A 19,346-nucleotide genomic window follows, 5' to 3' on the forward strand; every position below is an offset into this window, starting at 1 on the left:
AATAATATATTTAATTAATAAAAGTTATTTAAATAATTTTAGTTCAATTATTTTTACTTAACTAAACAAAAAATTAACAAATAAATGGAGTTTAAAACAAATTATTTTTGATTGACCGATTAATGGAACAGAGATAAATTTCGATCTAACAGCCATACAACAAACTCATACGCCGAGATAAATTTTGATCAATCATTGACTTTTGTATGGTCTCGTGTTAATTCGAATGATCAACCCTAACGTATTCGTTTCTTGTTTTTCTTTTTGGTTTTTTACGTTTGCCTTTCTAATTTAAGAGCGACTACTTCATCTAATTCTCATGTCTCAAGAGCTTGTAGCACACAAATTAACTCGAAATGGAAGAAGCCAACGCTTCTAAACACATAGCTGTACTGGCCTTCCCCTTCGGCACACATGCTGCTCCTCTTCTCAACATCATCCTTCAGCTATCCGACGCTTGCCCCGACACGGTGTTTTCCTTCCTTGGCACCCGACAATCGAACAGTTTGACGTTTCCGAAGAAGCTTTACAAGGTTAAGCCTTTTAACGTGTGGGATGGATTGCCCGAGGGATACATGCTTAAGGATGATCCTAGTGAGCCAGTCGAGTATTTCCTTAAGGCGGTACCGGAGAATTTCACAGAGGCTTTGGATGAAGTTGTGGCCGAAACTGGTAAGTCGATTGATTGTTTGATAACGGATGCGATTTATGCGTTCGGGGCTGATGTCGCCGATGAATTGAACGTCCCTTGGGTGGCGATTTGGACTGGTGGCTCCAGAGCTCTGTTCGTTCACGTCGAGATAGATTTTATTAGAGAGTATGTGGGAATTAATGGTACGGGTAACGGACACATTCGTACATATTTGAAGAGGCACGCCATTTTCTTCTTGTTAAGGTGACCAACAATATGAATGTTCTGAATGTTGCAGGTCCACAAGACAAGTCACTTAAATTTTTCCCTGATTTTTCTCCTATACGTGCTGCCGACTTACCCGGCGGAATAACCACCGGCGACTTCAATGCTGCCATGCCAGTAATGTTGCATAAAATGGGACTAGAACTGTCACGCGCCACCGCGATTGCCGTAAATTCATACGAAGAACTTGACAGCAAAGTTGTCAACATGCTTAAACAAAGATTCGACATGTATCTCAGCATCGGTCCCATCAATCTAGTATCAGCCGACGACTCGCACGGCTGCCTGGACTGGCTGAGCGAGCACGATTGGGAAACGGTTGTGTACATCAGCTTCGGGACCGCAATAACACCACCGCCCCACGAGCTGCAAGCATTATGTGAAGCCCTGGAGGAGAGTGGGTTCCCATTTCTTTGGTCTTTTAGAGGAAACCCTGAGAAGCAATTGCCATCAGGGTTCCTCAAAAGAACGAGGTCGAAAGGGAAAATAGTTCCATGGGCTCCTCAGCCGGAAATATTGGAACATCCGTCGGTGGGGGTATTCGTGAGTCACGGTGGATGGAATTCGGTGCTCGAAAGTATCGTCGGAGGAGTGCCGATGATTTTAAGGCCGTTTTTCGGAGACCAAGGATTGAACACTCGAACCGTGGAGGCTGTATGGGGATTTGGTTTAGGATTGGAGGGAGGAACATTGACGAAAGTAGGAGCCATGAAAGCGTTGGAGTTCACATTTTGCAGCGAACAAGGCAAGAAATGAGAGACAAAATTGGACTACATAAAGAGCTGGCTTACAACGCAGTAAAGCCTAGAGGTAGTTCCGTTGAGAATTTCAAAACACTTGTAAAAGTTGTGAATAAACACCAACTTCATTGATCATTAAGTGATGTAATGATACTTTATTCGTCTTATGCTTGGGGATTTGTTACACTTCTTAGTGTTACAATTCACTTCGGGTATATTTGGGTGAAGTCCCAATTGAATTAGGTGCAAGAGTTCAAATCATTTCTTTTATTAAAAAACTGTAACAGAATTCTTATTTAGATCAAGACATATGAAGATTAGTGCATTTAATAATGTGAATACTTTAATTGGAGGGACTAATTTGTAATGCATAACAAGCAGATGATAAATATGTGAATTATTACTAAACACAAGCATCAGATCACAAATATAATCTTTCATAAACAAGTATCAATAATATTCTAAGAGTATCCATACCCTTACACTCTTAGAGTGCGTTTGGTTCAAGGAATGTAAGATTACCAGTGGGAATAAAAGATTACCAGGGAATAGGATTACTGAGAATGTTGTATTTTGTGTTTGGTTGGTTTAGCAGGAATGTAAGATTACCGTGTTTGGTTAAAGGAATAAAAGATTATTGAAATGCATATTTAACCAAATTGTCCTTATTATATATTTATTTTTTTAACAAGTCGGAAAATATTTATATATTTTCTTTAAAAAATTTAAATTCATAAAATTTATATAATTTTTTTTACAAAATTGAAAATATAAAAAAGTTTAATGAAAGAGTAAAATTTTATTTTAACCCCTGAACTTCATATAAAATTTTAATTATAAATTTGTTTTGTAAATCTAAAATAGTGTAAGGATAAATTTATAATTTAACATTCGTAGAATTTTTATTATTCAATGACAGAATAATATATTTTTGAAAAAAAATTAAGGGCATTTTAGTCCAAAACGCCGGTAATCCAACAATACCTAAGGAAATGGAAGTAATGACATTCCCGGTAATATACCCAAAAAAATCCACTATTGGTAATGTAAGATTACCGGAAATAACATTCTCGGCCAACCAAACGAGGGAATATGGATTCCATTCCCATGTGAATCTCACATTCCCCCAACCAAACACATCCTTAGTGGTTGAGATTCAGGAATTTGAGCTTGTAAAGCCAAGTTCGAATCCCACCACCGTCACTCTTGGTAGACAATCTTAAAATCCTATGTAAATCTCAATTGGGTCTTAGGTATGCCCTGCCCTGAACTAAATTCTAAGAGTATCAAAGATTTTAAGTATCTAACACATGTAATCATTAGTTCTAATCATTTTTCTATAAATTCTAAATTTAATATTTATCCTATTTAAAAGATAATAAAATGTTCTTAATTAATCTATAACCTATGACCTAGAAAAATACGAGAGAATAAAAACAAATATATTAACATACCGACCTAATATTAATTTGAGTTCAATTTACAACATAAACCTGTAAATTTATATATATATATATAATAGGAACTATGTGCATTATTGGTTATTATAAATTCATATACATATTGGGGAAAAAGGAAAAGGAAAAAGAAGCCCCACCTGAAATTACAGACGCATTCACCCATATTACCTGCAGCATTGATTGCATTAAGAGTAAGAGATTTAAGCAGAGGTCCCTACCGTAATAGTACCCGTTATTGGATGATCGTGATATCTGTAATAATCGTTATGTTTAGGATCACCAGAAATACGACCTTGAATACGGAAGTTAAAACCAACTAATGCTAAAAAAGAAAGCATTTGGTGAAAAGGATTTAATGTTTAAATTGGAAAAATCTGAGTGGCTCTCCTTTGCAGAATCATGCAGAGTGTAGATATTTGCAGTCATTATAAAACTAGTTGCAGTAGTACTATTAACCCCAGGCATGTGCATAGTGTAGCAGTGCGTGATTACTTATTTGCCTAACAAGTAGATGGCCTTTAACCACATTAAGGCTCTCCTTTTCTTTTTCCATTAGGATAGCCTTTATTTTACTTTTATTGCTGAATCCAAGTTTCTCAGTTTTAGGGTGTAAACGAACATAATGTTAGGATCAATTCATAGGAAAACAAAAGAAATTTTGTCAGACTGAAAAATAATTTAATTATTTTTTCAACTGTTTTTAATTTTTTTAATTATTTTACAAAAACTCAATAAGAGACCTTAAGCGGATCACTCTTTTACTTGCTTTTTATTTTCTTTCTGCATTTCATTTTCATGTTTATTTTAGAATCAACAATCCTAAGTTCCTAACAACAAACGTCACGAGTCTTGGTGTGTGGCAATTACATGTAGCTTCTTCCTCGTTTCGATTTTATTTGTGTTCATTTTTTTTTTTGCTGAAAACTGCCCATCTCCTCGTCAAACGTCTGTTCTAAATTTCGAATGTCATGCCGACCCTTAACAGCCTGGTGTGCGGTACCATCATCTCGGTCTCCCCTTGCCTGAAATTATTCCTTAGAAAAGTATAAATGTAATCCACAACCAGTTTCTTGAAGATTGAAGCATTTTGTTTTGCCATCACTTTTGTTTCTCCTAGTAGGTAAATGATTCCTTCATCGACGGCTCTCTCGATGAATCGAATCTCCTCCTCTACAACCGATATCTGGCTACTTCCTTCACCGGTTGTCGTGTCCTCGGCGGTCCTTCCGTGTGTCATGAAGTACTCGTTACGAATGAAGTCCTTCAAGTTCTCCAACAGTTGTTGCTCGAACTCCTTGTTGGTTCCCGTTACATCCATGTAGCCGTACCGCACGATGCATCGGTACATCCGGTACTCTCTCGGTTCCACGTATCGGAAGAGGAAGCGTTCCTCCGGTGCTATCTTGCAAATCGGGAGCTTCTTGATCGAGACGAAGATTAGAACGGAATGGACCGAGGGGATGGAGGAGATGAAATGAGGAAATATGGGAGGTATGCCATGGACCAGCTCCGAGTACAAAAGTCCCACCCCTGGCACCCGATTTATCCTCGGATCTCGGGCTAGTTGCTTGATGTAATCACTCGAAACCTTGTTCTTGAGCTCGAACTCGTACCGTTTCTTGTACGCGTAATGCCATATCCCCATGATCGACATCATGACCATGGCATAGGCTAGTGGAAGGTATCCTCCCTGAACAAATTTAGACAGCACAGACGAGAGATACGTAAGCTCTATAAAGGCAAACAGCCCGAAGAAGAAGATGATAAACAATATGTTCGTCTTCCACACTACGAGCATGATAAGTGACACCATGCATGTCGAGATGAACATTACAGCCACCACAGCAATTCCTAAAATCCAACACAAATATTTCATTTCCATCAGCGAAAAGAAGATTATTAATTTAAAGACATAATGATTAAGAACTTTTGCGTGTTGATTGCTTACCGTATGCGTGGCCGATCTTATCTGTGCTTCTGAACACAATGGTGACCAAAATGCATAAAATCATTATAATGTAGTTGACGTCCGGTATATAAACCTGACCTTCGTACTTCTCCGATGTGTGAACCACCTTAACTCTCGGAAAACACCCGACTGACAACGACTGAGTGATGATTGAAAAAACACCAGATATCATAGCCTGGCTTGCAATAATTGCAGCGAGAACAGCCACCACGAATGTCGGCCAATAAATCGGATCTATCAGAGAATTAACTAGTTTTAGAAACACAAGCATTTCGACACCTCCCATGATTCTTTTAATTCAATATTTTTTTTACCTGGAATTGATTTGTAGAAAGTGTCCAGAACATCATAAGGGTTTTGGGAGAGGTAGGCGGCTTGGCCGCAGTATGCAACCAGTAATGCCGGCAAGACCACGCAAGAGAAACTCAGCTGCAGTTTAAAGTTAAACGTTGAATAACGTGAAAAGTGAATGAAGTTCGTCGAAGAATGTCGATCTTACTTGAATTGCTCGAACACTGAAGTGACCGAGATCGGCAAACATGGCTTCCGTCCCTGTAGTTGAAAGAACTACTCCACCGAGAGATATCCACGCCTGCTGGGCGCGTCCTCTGAAGTAAGCCACCATGTAATACGGATTAAACGCGCGTAATACGCTCCAACCATATCTGTTGAGATTGTAAAAACCGATGCCGACGAGTAATAAGAACCACACGGTTAAGATTGGGGCGAACGAAAATCCCACTTTGTCAGTTCCAAATCGTTGAGCGTAGAAAAGGATGAACAGAATTGCTACTGAAATCCACACCACAGCATCTGAAAACTCATCACTTTTCACGTCAAATATATATGCGTACATGCACGTAAATATCTGCTGTAATTGTAAATGCAGTTTTTGCCAAGAACAATAAATGATGAAGATGTTACACGTACCTTGTCCCAAGGCTTCAATACCACCAACTGCGGAAAGAACTACGAATAGGGGAAAAAAAGAATGAATATGTCTATTCTTTCTATGCAAATTAATGAAAAATAAGGTCACAGATTTAGCTATAAGACTAAATCAATAGAGTCTTCGGTTCACATATGACACTCGTTTATTAAGTTAAATAAATGAATATAAACAAAATTTTTATGTTCATTTAATAAATGAACGGATACGAACAAATATGTACCCAGTTCGTTTATATTCACGAACAAGCTCGTTTACTTGGTCATCTTTTTCTTTACATTTTAAATATTGGTGAATGTATAAACTAAATTGAACACAGATAAACTTAGAAGTTCAAACTGTGAAGCCTAAGAAATTTAATGACTAATGGCATAATTTTATCATTTTTGAACATATAAACAAATATATTCGCGAACATATAAATGAACAAATGTTAAATGAAATGTTCATGAATGTATAAATGAACAATGTTCGTGAACATTAAACAAACATATTCGTGAAGACTAAATGTACCGAGCATGAACACATTAAAAACAAATGAAAGTAATCTTATTCGTAGATTTAACTGAGTAGATATTCAAGGAATACCTGACATGGATGGAGTCAAAATCCCATCTCCCATAACCATTGAAACGCCAAGGATAGTGAATAGAAAAAGAGCAACTTTAGCAGCTTGACTGTTCTCCAACTTTCCTCTAATATAATGTGCTCGTTTCATCTGGCTGGATGATGTTTCCAGCTTGTAGTTCGACAGTTCTCGATCCTCCGGTTGTTGATTTGGAAGTAAGCTCATTTTGATATGTCGGCATAACAAAGAATAGAGCGCGAATGTTCCGCCTGCAATTCATATATGAAAACATGTAGCATGATCGTTTACTACGTACAAAAAGTTTAGGTTAAAATGAATTACCTTCTCCATTGTCATTTGCATTCAAAACTACAAATGTATACTTGCAAAAGGGCATGAGAATTATGGAGTAGAGGATGAGGGAGAGAGCTCCGAGTAGGTGTTCCTGCTGGTCAATGCCTTCTGGGAAAATTCCGGCGAATGTGTATAACGGAGAAGTTCCGATGTCTCCATACACTACTCCTATAGTCTGAAATGCTAAACTCACCGTTGTCATCCAACCCTTCTATACAAAAGAGGGAAGAAAAAAAAAAGACTTAGGCAACAAAAACAAACCTAAAATATCTAAAATATACTAGTATTTAAAATTTTCAAGGACCACCGTCCTTTTCGCCGATCACTGGAGAGATTGATGACCTTGGTGTTATGGCCCTGAAGTGCTGATAATATTCTACCGGCCTCCGCGTTGAAAGAATCAACATGGCGTAGCTTGGCCCATGACGACTTTCGTTGCTTCGGTTCCTTCTTTTCTTCTCCTGCCGGTGTAAGCTCTATATCTTCATCACCTTTCTCACCTTTACCAGACATGTCTGTCTTGTTCGATTCGGTTCGGTTCTCTTTTCCTCTCTACCTTGGCAATCGCTCTGAAAAATCAGTTGAGATTATTAGTTACTGGATCGTTGCTCCAGTTTGGCCTTATATAGACGCTTCAGTCAAACGCCCGGTATTCAATGCAAGCCATACTACTAAAATGTGGTGTTTAGGCTAGTAAAGATCCTTCTTTTCGACCGAGAATTTGTTTAGACAGCACATTTTAAGTAGCAAATGACGGATGTTTAGGAAATGAGTTTAAGATTAAATGAATTTAAGATTAATTTATTAAGAATTCAATCTAATATATAGTTGATCTATATTAATATATGGCTTAAGGGTCACAGATGCCCCTGTAGTACACTAAATTTATCAATTTCGTCATTATCGTATTTTCGCATCAATTTTACCCTCGATGTTGTTTAATTGCATCAATTTCTACCTTTGACCGTCTTAACTAACAAAACCGTTAGTTTCTACTAACGTGGACGCCAATTGTTTCCGCCTAAGATAACTTTGCTTATGTGTCAATCGAGTGACTTAACAATAACAAAAAAAGGGGTTATCAAGCTAACCCTAAAACTAATCCCTTTCATTTGTGCCTTCATCCCCTTCATTATGCCTTCATCCCCTTCCTTTATCCCTCTTCAAAACCAGTGGCCACAGTGTTTATAGCTTCATTAGTTCCAGCAATTTCCTCTTCAAGACAAATCTCAACTTAAAAGAAATAGAGGAAGGAAATGGAGTGTAACACCCCATATAAACCTCTTTAAGAACATGCATTTTCAAGTTGCTAAACATTCACATAAAATTTACTAGAAGCTAGGATTATGCTTGAATACTATCAAACCACTTTATATATGTCATAATGCAAGTGCAACATAGTTCACAACATGAGTCAACACATTATACAAAAATCTAGCATCTAAAGTCAAATATTGCATAAATATTCCTCTTAAGCAGACGTCACCTACTCAAATTCTACATTATAGGTTGTTTCATGCTACCTAAGAGTCGAACAAGTTTGTTTTACTCAATTACATTTGTCTAAATGCTTCAAACACTTATTTAAGGTTCAAGTCAACATTCGAGCATTCACATGCAACATTTAGACAAAATCATGCATAACAATTCCCAACACAACAAATCGAATCATCAACAAGTCTTCAAACACAAATCAATCACCACAACATAAGTGCAATTATTACAAAATCAATATAACATCAAATGGCTAAGTCCTGAAACATCTCCCACATTGTCACCATTTATTTCAAAACCACATACGCTTCACTTAAGTCTTTGCTTTGCTTGATCACTTTCGGTGCGAGCCCCTCGCCTCCAACTAGATCCTAATCCTTTGAAAAATGTAAAATAACGAGTGTGAGCTAAAAAGCCTAGTGAATAACAATTATTCTAAGACAATGCACATACCCAAGATGAAGCAAAGCCCTATATGCACACACCACACTTGTTTTTACCTCAACTTATGCGAAATTTTAACATGCTCGGATAATCATCTATCGTACACTAATGCACATAATTTCCAGATTATCCAGGTGCCATTTATTCACATAATTCAACAGTAACCACAAACACTCATGCACAATTATCTTCCTCAACAAGGCACACACAATGCGCACATATTTTTTCGTTAAAAGATCAATGGCTTTGTTCAAAACACCAATCACTCATTGGATACATGGACTGCATATGACTCTCATTTTATTTACGGACTCACATAGGTCCAAAACCAAAAAATTGTGAAGCAAAGCTCAACGCCAACCTTACCCCGTAACTTCTTGGAGCATAGCTCAACGTACCATCCATACCCTGTATAACCCGATCACACACATATATAAAACACATATAACACTTTTTCCTAGGCATGCCTTTCATATCCAGAGGTCTCATTAACAGATCCAATTAATCCAAGTTCATCAAGAGTGGTTGTCAATGATGATATAACACCCTAACTTCTGGGCTAGTAGTTTCGAGTTTACCCGAAAGGTAAGTGGACTTTGTGAAATTTATAAATTAAGTTGTTGGGCTTAATTGGGTTTGGACTTGGGCCCAATTACCTAATAAAAAGAGGGTTTTTGAATGGTGAAAGAATAAAGATAGGCCAAAAGAGAAATTAGCTCATCCCTAAAAGATGAAAGCTTTTATAATGTTCTCAATCTTCTTCTCATTATATCTTCTCATTATCTTTTCCTACCTCCTCTCCAAAGGTATTAGCTAAAGGTAAGCCTTTTTCACATTTTTTTAAACCTTCAAATTCGTTCTTAATCTTTCCTACAACCCTTGGTATGCTAAAAATCTTTGTTTTCATTTTAGTTTGAGGAAAAATGGTGGCAAAATCAACCAAGACAAAAAGAACTGTGCTTGATAGCTAAATAAGCTTCATTTTGGGATCCTAGTATCAAGGTAGTGTATTTCTAATCCTTTAAGTATTAAGATTTCATAAATTCATAGTTTTTGCTAAGATTTGGTGTTTTGAGCATTTTAGGGTTTAATTTCACAAATCACGTTTTAAGTATTATTAATACATTTTTATGACACCTTAAGACCCTAAACAACTTACTAAAGCTTTAGAATAAGTTTAGAAACCAACCCAAGACATTTGGGATGATTTTTGGGTGTTTATTTCACACGTAGAAGCAAGAATAGAGTAAGATCAAATAATACTAGCCTTGTTTGAATGCTCAGGAAAATAATCAGGACGCCCGAGTTCCTTTAGAAAATATAGAAGAGTCAAAAGTATAGATTCAGTCCAGATATATCCTTAAGGAGTGCGCAAGGCACTTTAAGCTGACTAGTTTGGGCGCAAGGTTCGACATTCAATGAGTGGGCTAGTCGAGAGTATGGTGTTCGATACAGAGATTTTGGGGGCCACATTCTTGGTAGACTAGAGGGGTGTATGAGCTCCGATATGCAGAACCCTCAGTTGTACATGATGTCTACCATAGAGTAGAGAGCGTGTACACTTGCTAAAGCAATACAAAGCATATCAGTAGACTAGAGAGAAAAGCAATAGACTTGAATATTTAAGCCTTTCAGTGAATTACAATTAATATGTTTTAGTCGTTAGTGTGGCGTTGAGCAAGTTAGATCAGCCTTTAGACATTTTCGTGGGCAGGTTAGTAATATCAAGCGGTTGTTGAAGCAGTAGATAGAACAAGGTCCAGACCAGTCCAGTACAGATCAGATGTACGTCTCAGCGTTTTTATTGGGCATGTATATTTGTAAACATTATTGTCCAGTTGAGTTGTAGATTTAGTCATGTTGGTCTGTAATATTTTTGAAGTGTAAATATTTTATTTTGGAGCTCCTCAGTGAAAAGATTTTTTTATATTTCAGTTTATTTTATGGTTGGTTATAATGGTCGTTTTATAGCATGAGAATGTAAGTATAAAGTTGGTTAGCCACTTCGGTAGTTCCGTGTAGCACCTTAAATCGATCGATTATGTGTCGTACTAGTCTAAGGTGTTACAATGGGAATATTATTCAAAACCGTTATGAACAAAAACATTAAGTTATGTGGCATAAAACTAGCCTTTGTTTGACACTCGGGAAACAACGATGACACCCGAATTACTTGAGTATATGCATGTATTTTTCGAATATATAAGTAGAGATATATGGATTCTCTTCCCCAGTGCTATGGCACTTTTGTATCAGTGCAAATGCACTTTTGAATATGTCACACCCCAATTTTTATTGGTTTTGATTCTAGTTAATTATAAGGACCAAATTGTAAATTTTAAAGAATCTCGTATTTGTTTAGTAAGTCTCTGATTAGTTTAAGGTCTTAAACCTTGTTTTCTCCATCATTAATTGATTTGTTAAAAAAATGTGTATGTTGTTCACCAAGTTTGAACCTATGTCCTCTAGAATTTTTAGCCTAAGCCCTAGCCATTTAGGCTAGTTACTATAATTAATGGATTCATTAAAGATATTTTATTAATTTTATATCAGTTTTCTATCCTTAACCCTGTATTTTTTTCAATTTTTGGTTTTTGCTCGTATTCTAACTTTTTTCCTGTTCACTCAATACCCATCATTCTGTCTTATCCCCGTTTAATAATCTTCGGTCGGTGGTGGATTACACTGTCACCCTTAGTGTTATCGACGACCTCCAGTGATTGAAACCTCAACGGCTAACCATTCTGAACAATTATCGTTGGTCTCAAAATCACGTGAAAATCGTTCGAAAACCCATTTTTCGAACTCGGCCACCATTCAACGGTAAGTGTCACTACCGACACCAGTCGATAAGCCACCTCATCCCGATCAAAACCCCAGTGACTGATCTTCGAGCCGCTACCGTCTGCCGTGGAGAGCCCTCAAAAGCTTCATCAGAGATTTTATCTTCCCCGATGGTTTTTGTCGTTTGGGAGCGATTTCGACGTCAGTTTGCCTCACTGCCTCTACCTCGAAGGTCCTCGAGTTCGTTTGACCAAAACCCAATTGGGTTTGCCCCTCACTGCCACGACTTCAGTCATTCATCGTTAGGGGTGAGCTTTCGTTTAGTTTCTTTTATAAATCTTATATTGTTGATCAATTTCTGCTCTGATATTGGTTGTTTTAGGCGTTTGGTTGCTCCGAGAATATTCGATCGCCTTGCCCTGTCCGTTTCTTCACCACACGCGTCGCTATGCGCAACCAGTGCGCGTGGGCCTTGTTTCAGTCGAGTCAACCGATTTTTCTAGAAGTTGAGTTAACTTAGACCGGGTTGACCAAGTCAATTCATACCGAGTTGATCGAGTTAACTCAAACCCAGTCAAATCGTCAATCATTGATCCGACCGTTGATCGTTGACCAAACACATTTACTTTGATCGTGTTGACCGTTGACTTTGACCAAAAAGTTATTTTTTTGAAAAAGTCATATTGTATGTTTTTCGATGACCTGAATCTGAAGTCTGTTTTGCCAAATTCAAACCTGATAAGCTATTTTTAGCATTTTATCTTGCGATTTGAATAGTTTTCTCGATTAAGTTTTGTTTCTGACGTAAATCGTTTTCACGTGTATCTGAGATATTATGAGACATGTCAATCAAGTGTGAGAGCGATCAATTGGGGTCCAATTGGTCAATTGACATGGTACGAAAATTGAGGTAATACTTTACTACCTCTTTGCATATTTTTTGAACATGTTGCTATTAGATAAATGCATTGATGTATATGATTGGTCTATTATGCATATTTGGTTATGGATTGACTCAAACTGAATACGATTTAAGTGATAAATTGGTTTAAGACTCGATTGAATTGCACAAAGGAATTAGAAGATTAATAAGAAATAAATTTAAGGTTAATGATTAATAGACAAAAGAATTAACTCAGAATCCTTAAACTTTGAATATTATCGTTAAATGTTTTGATGTCGAAAATATTTGGAAAGAAAATTTTGAAAATACGCTTATGAATTAAAAAGAGAAGGAATTGACTCAAATAGTGGAATTAACCTAATGATTCATTCTTACCCTGATAGAACTACTGATCCACTAACTGAACTCGATTCTGACTTGTTTGAAAGACCTGAAATTGGTTCATAATCCTTGAGATTATTAATAACTAATAACCATAAAAAGTCATCATTGATTTGATAGACTACTTATTCACTTGATAAATACTCGGTTTGTTTAGAAACATCCTGATAACTTATTTTAATTCCCGATGTAGTAAAAGATTTAGAATTTTTGATTCTAGAATAATCACCCGATGATTAAATTATTGGAAATGATATATATGGCCGAATCAAAGGAAATTATTGGAATACTCTCATGCTTAGAAATGACAAAAATAACCTCAAGATTGATGTTTCTCTTTAAGGATAAGGTGACAGAATAATTTGATTCGAAGATAACGTCGGTTTCATCTTCCCGAATTTCTCCATCATAATTAACAATAGCTGAAATTTTCCTTAATTTGAGAGTTTGAGAGATTAAAAGTCTTATATTTGTAAAAATGAATTAAAATATTCAACGTTAAAATTAAAAAATAAACATATATGAATTAAAAATATAAACTAATACTAAAAATATTAAAAAAATATTCACAATAATTTAAATAACTCAATTTAATATTGTTATCGTAACGGTAATATGTCTCGAGATATGATCATGTCTTTCATTTTATAACCATAAAAAGTAATAAAAAATAATTAGTACAATAAAATTTGGTCAAATAAACTAAATATGAAATTAATATAACATAATAAAAAAAATTTACATTTTAAAAACTGTAACAAAATCTACTCAATAAAGAATTTATAGAAAGAATAATGTGAATGTAATTTTTGTATAGTTTGATATTTGGATTGGGATATTTATTGGGATGAGTAGTTAAGACAACTACGGTAATAATAGAATGGGCAATAATGAGAGAAAATAATTGAAGGTATGCTTTATGATCTGTGATTTTCGTCTACGACTGCAAGACGTCTATCCTGAATCGTATTTTATTATTACTTTGTCAGAAAAAATTAGATCAGTAAATTTGAATAAATAGGTGATTGATAGATAATTATTGATTGTTTATTTATTTATTTATTTTTAGGTAAAAACGACTAAAATCATACATCCGTACAGAGTTATCAAACCTAATATATCTTTAGGTCTCATATCTGGGGATATAGTGCCATCACCTCTGTCAACAATTGCTTTGCTGACCCACTAACCCTCCATCACACATCACATGCATTCCGGTGCTTAATAATTTCGTACAGTTCATTGTGTTGTCGTTATGCTATAAATACCAGCAGGAATCATCAATCGCTTTTACTACCAAATCAATCCAAAAACATAAATGCGTTTCTTCCCCATCCTACCAGACATCATTATTAGTCTTAAAAACAAAACCTTGGTTTGACTATCAAGTGTCCCATGGTTAAGTACTAATGTTTCGCGGTTAAAAAACGGTTAAAAAAATATATAATTAATTAAATAGGTTATCATAAAATTTAGACCAGTATATTATATCATTTAATCGAAATATTATCAAGTAAAATAACAAATTAGGTAGCACTTATATAATGTAATAGGTAGTGCATATATAATAAAATATGTTAATTACTTTAAACATTATCTAGCACAATAACATATTAGGTAACACTTATATAATGTAATAGGTAGCACTTATATAATAAAATATGTTAATTACAAGAAACATTATCAAGCACAATAACATATTAGGTAGCGTTTATATAATGTAATATGTAGCGTTTATATTGACCTATTTTCTAACTAAACTGATATATTTCTACCGGGTACATTGTAAATTTACCTATTACATTATAATTATCGGTTTCGATTCTTTTGGGATCGATACTTTTAATAAATGTATCGACATTTTATGTGTGCATCTCGTTGGGCATTCATTCTGGAAAAAAGGTATCGACACAAACTTAAAACGTGTCGATACATTATGTAGATCTATTTTCTTATAAAACCGGTATATTTCTACCGGATACATTATAAATTTACCTATTGCATTGAAATTATCGGTTTCAATGTTTTTTGGATCGATACTTTTAATAAATGTATCGACACTTTATGCGTGCATCTCATTTGGCATTTATTTTGGAAAAAAGTATCGACACAAACTTAAAATGTGTCGATACATTATTTAGACCTATTTTCTCATAAAACCGGTATATTTCTACAAGATACATTGTAAATTTACCTATTACATTATAATTATCAGTTTCGATCTTTTTGGGATCGACACTTTTAGAAAATGTATCGACAAATATGTTTACCTATTCTCTCATTAAACCAATATATTTTACCTATTACTTTATAATAATTGGCTTCGATGTTTTGATGATCTATACTTACAATAAATGTATCGACACTGTTTTGGAAACTTTATGTTTCAGAACCATACTAGACAAAATGTTGGAAACAAATCAAATTTGTTTTTACTAAATTTGTAATAAAAAATCTATTTTTACCGATTTTGTTATTGTTGTACATAACAAAACCAGTAAAAATTACCTAAAACATTATTATTTTTATCTAAAACATCAATGTTTTTTAACATTTCCGGTAAAATGCCCAACAATAACAAAACAGTTAAAAAATAACAAAACCGGTAGCGCTTTTACCGGTTTTGTTAAGAAACCGGGTAATATGCCAAAATAATAATAAAACCGGTAGAAATAATGATGTTTTCGATAATTTTTACCTGTTTTATTGTGCACAACAATAACAAAACCGGCAGCGCTTTTATCGGTTTTATTAAAAAACCCGATAAAATACCAAAATATTAACAAAATCAATAAAAATAATAATATTTTCGGTCATTTTTACCAGTTTTATTGTGTACAACAATAACAAAATCAGAACCGTTTTTTTTAATAGCATATTAAGCATAGTCCGTGAGCAATTCCCCATGGCTCAAAGCTTCTATTTTTCTTCTAAAAAAATTGCAAGCAATTTGAATTTTAATAAGCTGAATGTACAAGTTCAGTTTTTAGAAATCGAATCAGTGATCGAAGTGAAGGGGGAAAACATGTGATTTCTGAGAAAGTTGCAGTGATTTGTGATTGAATACATATATGTATGAATATGTTTATGAATTATACATGAGATGCTCAACTGATTTTGCCTGTATAATAGCTTGAACAGTACATAGGAAATGAAATATATACTGTAAATTATTAGATATTTAGTGGGGGGAAACAGTTCTCAAGCTGGAAAAAAAACAGTTTAACAGGACATCTATTCATGGTTGCACCAAAGAATTTGAATTACAACTCAATGGCGCGAAAAAGCATTCCTTCAGTAGGGAATAACCGGCGGCGGAGGAGAAGCGTATGGTACCCCTATGATTGGTGGAAGTGGTGTGTTTTCGTAGAGGGTGGCGGTGGAGATGTATATGTATAGCGCGTTGGCGGAGGATTTTGATGCTGTTGGGACGGTGGGGATGGTTGTGAATAGTGATGACCGGGTGTTGGTATATATGGTGAAGGGCTTGAATGTTGACTTGGCGGCGGCGGTGGTGCTGATTCGGTAGTTGTGCATCCCGGCGGGGGTGGTGGAGGAGGGGTAGTATGACATGACTCCTTGGGTGGTTGATGATGTTCCACTGGTGGAGGTGGGGACCGATGCTCATACGATGACGGAGGCGGAGGTGGGCTTGCTTGGTGCCCCGTTGACGGAGGTGGGAGATATTGACCTTGAGGTGGCAACGGTGAAGGATAAGGCGCGGGAACATAATGAGCAGGTGGGGAGGAGGTGGTGCATAATGGGAACTTGGTGATGTATTCTTTGTTGCCGGCGGCGGCGGTGTGTTGTAGTAGTGGTCTGGTGATGGCGGCGGCGGCGGTGGGTTATTATTGTAATGGCCTGGTGGCATTGGAGTTGGTTTTTCCACTGGTGGTGTATTGTGGTAATGGCTTGGTGGTGGAGTGTTATAGTAATGGCCCGATGGAGTTGGTGCAGGAGGTTGTAACATTGGTGGAGGAGGAGACTGTACGGGTTCGTAGTGAACAGGTGGAGGTGGCGGTGGAAGATGCGTCTTTGGTGATGTACTTTGAGTTGGGGGCGGTGGAGTTGAAACGTGAGAGTACTTTGGTGGTGCTGACAACGGTGGTGGTGGAGGATGTGATCTGGTAGAAGGCGAAGACCTTGAAGAAGGTGGTGGAGGGGATTGCCTAAACCACTTTGGTGGATTAGCTCGACGCGGTGTTGGAGGCACTGGAGGCCTTTTCCGCGACGGAGAGATTCCACTTCCGCCACCCCCACCTCCAGAACTTCCACCGCTAGTACATTTAAACTTACTACAGCCCACAGGTCGAGCAGCATCCGAAGAGCATTCCCGGAAAGACCTCTGATCCGTCTTCCCAGGAATACAGTTCATGATTCCATTAGCCTCCCCTGCACCCGATATCGCCGCGCAACTAGGTGGCTCTCCGGTGAAATAGTTGAAAGAATAAGTAAAGTTCTCCAATCTGGAAAGCTGACACACGGTGGCCGGAATCACACCAGTAAAGCCATTATGAGCAACATCCAGCTGCTCTAAACTCCTCATATTACCAATGCTAGACGGCAAAGATCCCTGCAAATGATTGAAGCTCACATCAAAGACAGTAACCTCCTTAAGCATCCCGATCTGCGGCGGCAAACATCCCGTAAGGTTGTCGTTCATAAGGATGATTTCGTTCAAAGTTTTGCCCATCTTCCCAATACTTCCCGGAATACAACCACCGAGGTCGTTGTTGGCAAAAACCAGAACCGAAACAGGGGAGTTCCCCAGGTTCTCAGGAATGCCAAATCTAAAACTGTTGTCGTTCAAGAACAGCGCATCGAGTTCCTTGTCGAATAGCTTCGACGGGACCGATCCTTCGAACTCATTGAACCGAAGATCCAAGTACTTCAGAGCAGGCAGCGAGATAACCACGTCGGGAAACTTGCCCACGAACCGGTTGTTGCTCAAATCAAGCTCGTGAAGCAGCTTCAACCGGCGGAAGCTGGCCGGGACAACGCCGCAAAACCGGTTGGAGTTGAGGTGAAAGAGCGCGAGATCGGTGAGGCGACCGAGCTCGGGAGGGAGATAACCGGCAATGTCGGCATGATTAAGATCAATGCCGGCAACGACCCTGATCTTGGGATTCGAAGGAGAGGGAGCACAATAGATTCCCATGTAAGAACACACATCGGAGCCATTCCAGTTGGCTGTGAAGTTGAACGGGTCCGAATATATGGCGGACTTCCATGCTTGCAAAGCAATGTATGCTTCACGGATCCTCGGGTTCTCGAACCGTAAACTCGGATCTACATCATCGGCTGCCGACGCAACCGAAGTAAAAACTAACACAAGAGCAATAAGAAATGAAAATAGAGTAGACATTGGGGAGAGGAGGGTTTGGTTTTTCAGAACAATGAGCAGAGAGCGAGAGAGAGATAGAGATCACATGAGGGGTGGTTGTGCCATATGTTGATGGTCTGAGCAAGCCCTTGTCCACATGGTTTGCTTTATAAAGCATAATAATCTTAAGCCTAGGTTTTCACTTAAATTACCGTCATTTGTTGGATTGAGTAGATGATTAGCTTATTAATTAGCTGAGTTTTGTTTTGAAAATATACACGATGAATCTGGCAACAGCGCATCAGAAGAGCTTTGTTTATTAATTAGGATCGGCTAAACTAATACCCAATATCATTTAATTATAAATTTATAATAAACATGTCGTTTTTCCTTTTAAAAGTTATAAACAATCATTCGATTAAAATATTATTATAAATAATAATTTTTTTATCTTCATTTAAAATAATTCAATATATTTTACATTTCATATTTAAAATGTTTATCTTAATTTCTTTTACGATGCAATCAAAACAAATGCATTGTTTTGAAAATCGGATCGGAGCCTAGTCCAGTTCAATCTATACCGGTTGAACTGTTATTAGTGAACCGGTCAGAATCGCTGAATCGTTCAAATCGGACCGGTTGAAAACCGGAAAAAATGCAAATTTTGTTTTTTTTTTAAAAAAATAAACCAAACGACGTCATTTGTTAAACGAACAAAGTCAAACTCGAGTATTGTTGAGCTCGACTCGAACTTGAAAAATTTAAAAGTAAGCTCAACTCGATTCAAACTCACGAGCTAAAAATTATGAAGTTTAACTTGAACTCGAAATATAATATTGAAACTTGAACTCGAAAAGGCTTGAACTCAAAAAAAAATTAGAAGCTCAATTGAAGCCTAAAATTCGAGCTTGATTGAAGTGAAAGAATAGTTCACTCAATGCTTATCAAAAGGCTCCATGATTTTGAATGTCAAATTACCTCTATTATTTATAGAAGTTAGTTGAGATGATCTTCCATGTTTCTTAGCCATGTAGATTGTTTTTTTTAAAAAAATTAA

At 36.8% G+C, this 19,346-nt stretch overlaps 2 protein-coding genes and 1 pseudogene across 2 annotated transcripts; 1 reads left to right on the forward strand and 2 right to left on the reverse strand.

Moving 5' to 3' along the window:
* The first annotated feature begins 356 nt into the window (after positions 1-356).
* On the forward strand, positions 357-1,788 carry LOC120124251 (annotated as a pseudogene).
* A 2,245-nt stretch (positions 1,789-4,033) lies between these two features.
* Positions 4,034-7,491, reverse strand: LOC120124201 (potassium transporter 5-like). The gene is made up of 8 exons (XM_039142922.1): positions 7,299-7,491; positions 6,945-7,167; positions 6,623-6,871; positions 6,016-6,054; positions 5,585-5,898; positions 5,400-5,514; positions 5,065-5,319; positions 4,034-4,967 (listed from the first exon to the last, which is right to left on the reverse strand). Exons 1-8 carry the CDS (start codon positions 7,467-7,469, stop codon positions 4,069-4,071), a joined length of 2,265 nt encoding a protein of 754 aa, XP_038998853.1. The 5' UTR covers positions 7,470-7,491; the 3' UTR covers positions 4,034-4,068.
* An 8,576-nt stretch (positions 7,492-16,067) lies between these two features.
* On the reverse strand, positions 16,068-18,415 carry LOC120124174 (leucine-rich repeat extensin-like protein 2). The gene has a single exon (XM_039142899.1). It carries the CDS (start codon positions 18,326-18,328, stop codon positions 16,202-16,204), a length of 2,127 nt encoding a protein of 708 aa, XP_038998830.1. The 5' UTR covers positions 18,329-18,415; the 3' UTR covers positions 16,068-16,201.
* Positions 18,416-19,346: the final 931 nt, after the last annotated feature.

This window comes from Hibiscus syriacus, unplaced genomic scaffold (assembly GCF_006381635.1).
Source record: "Hibiscus syriacus cultivar Baekdansim isolate YM2019G1 unplaced genomic scaffold, ASM638163v2 tig00110415_pilon, whole genome shotgun sequence".
NCBI lineage: Eukaryota > Viridiplantae > Streptophyta > Magnoliopsida > Malvales > Malvaceae > Hibiscus > Hibiscus syriacus.

Bases quoted from the DNA above. Each gene is read 5' to 3' on its own strand.
- LOC120124201 (XM_039142922.1), bottom strand. From the start codon at position 7,469: ATGTCTGGTAAAGGTGAGAAAGGTGATGAAGATATAGAGCTTACACCG. The intron at 5,899-6,015 runs GTACGTGTAACA...ATGAGTTTTCAG, and splicing joins TATTGAAGCCTTGGGACAAG to ATGCTGTGGTGTGGATTTCA. The intron at 5,320-5,399 runs GTAAAAAAAATA...ATTCTCTGATAG, and splicing joins TTTCTACAAATCAATTCCAG to ATCCGATTTATTGGCCGACA.
- LOC120124174 (XM_039142899.1), bottom strand. From the start codon at position 18,328: ATGTCTACTCTATTTTCATTTCTTATTGCTCTTGTGTTAGTTTTTACT.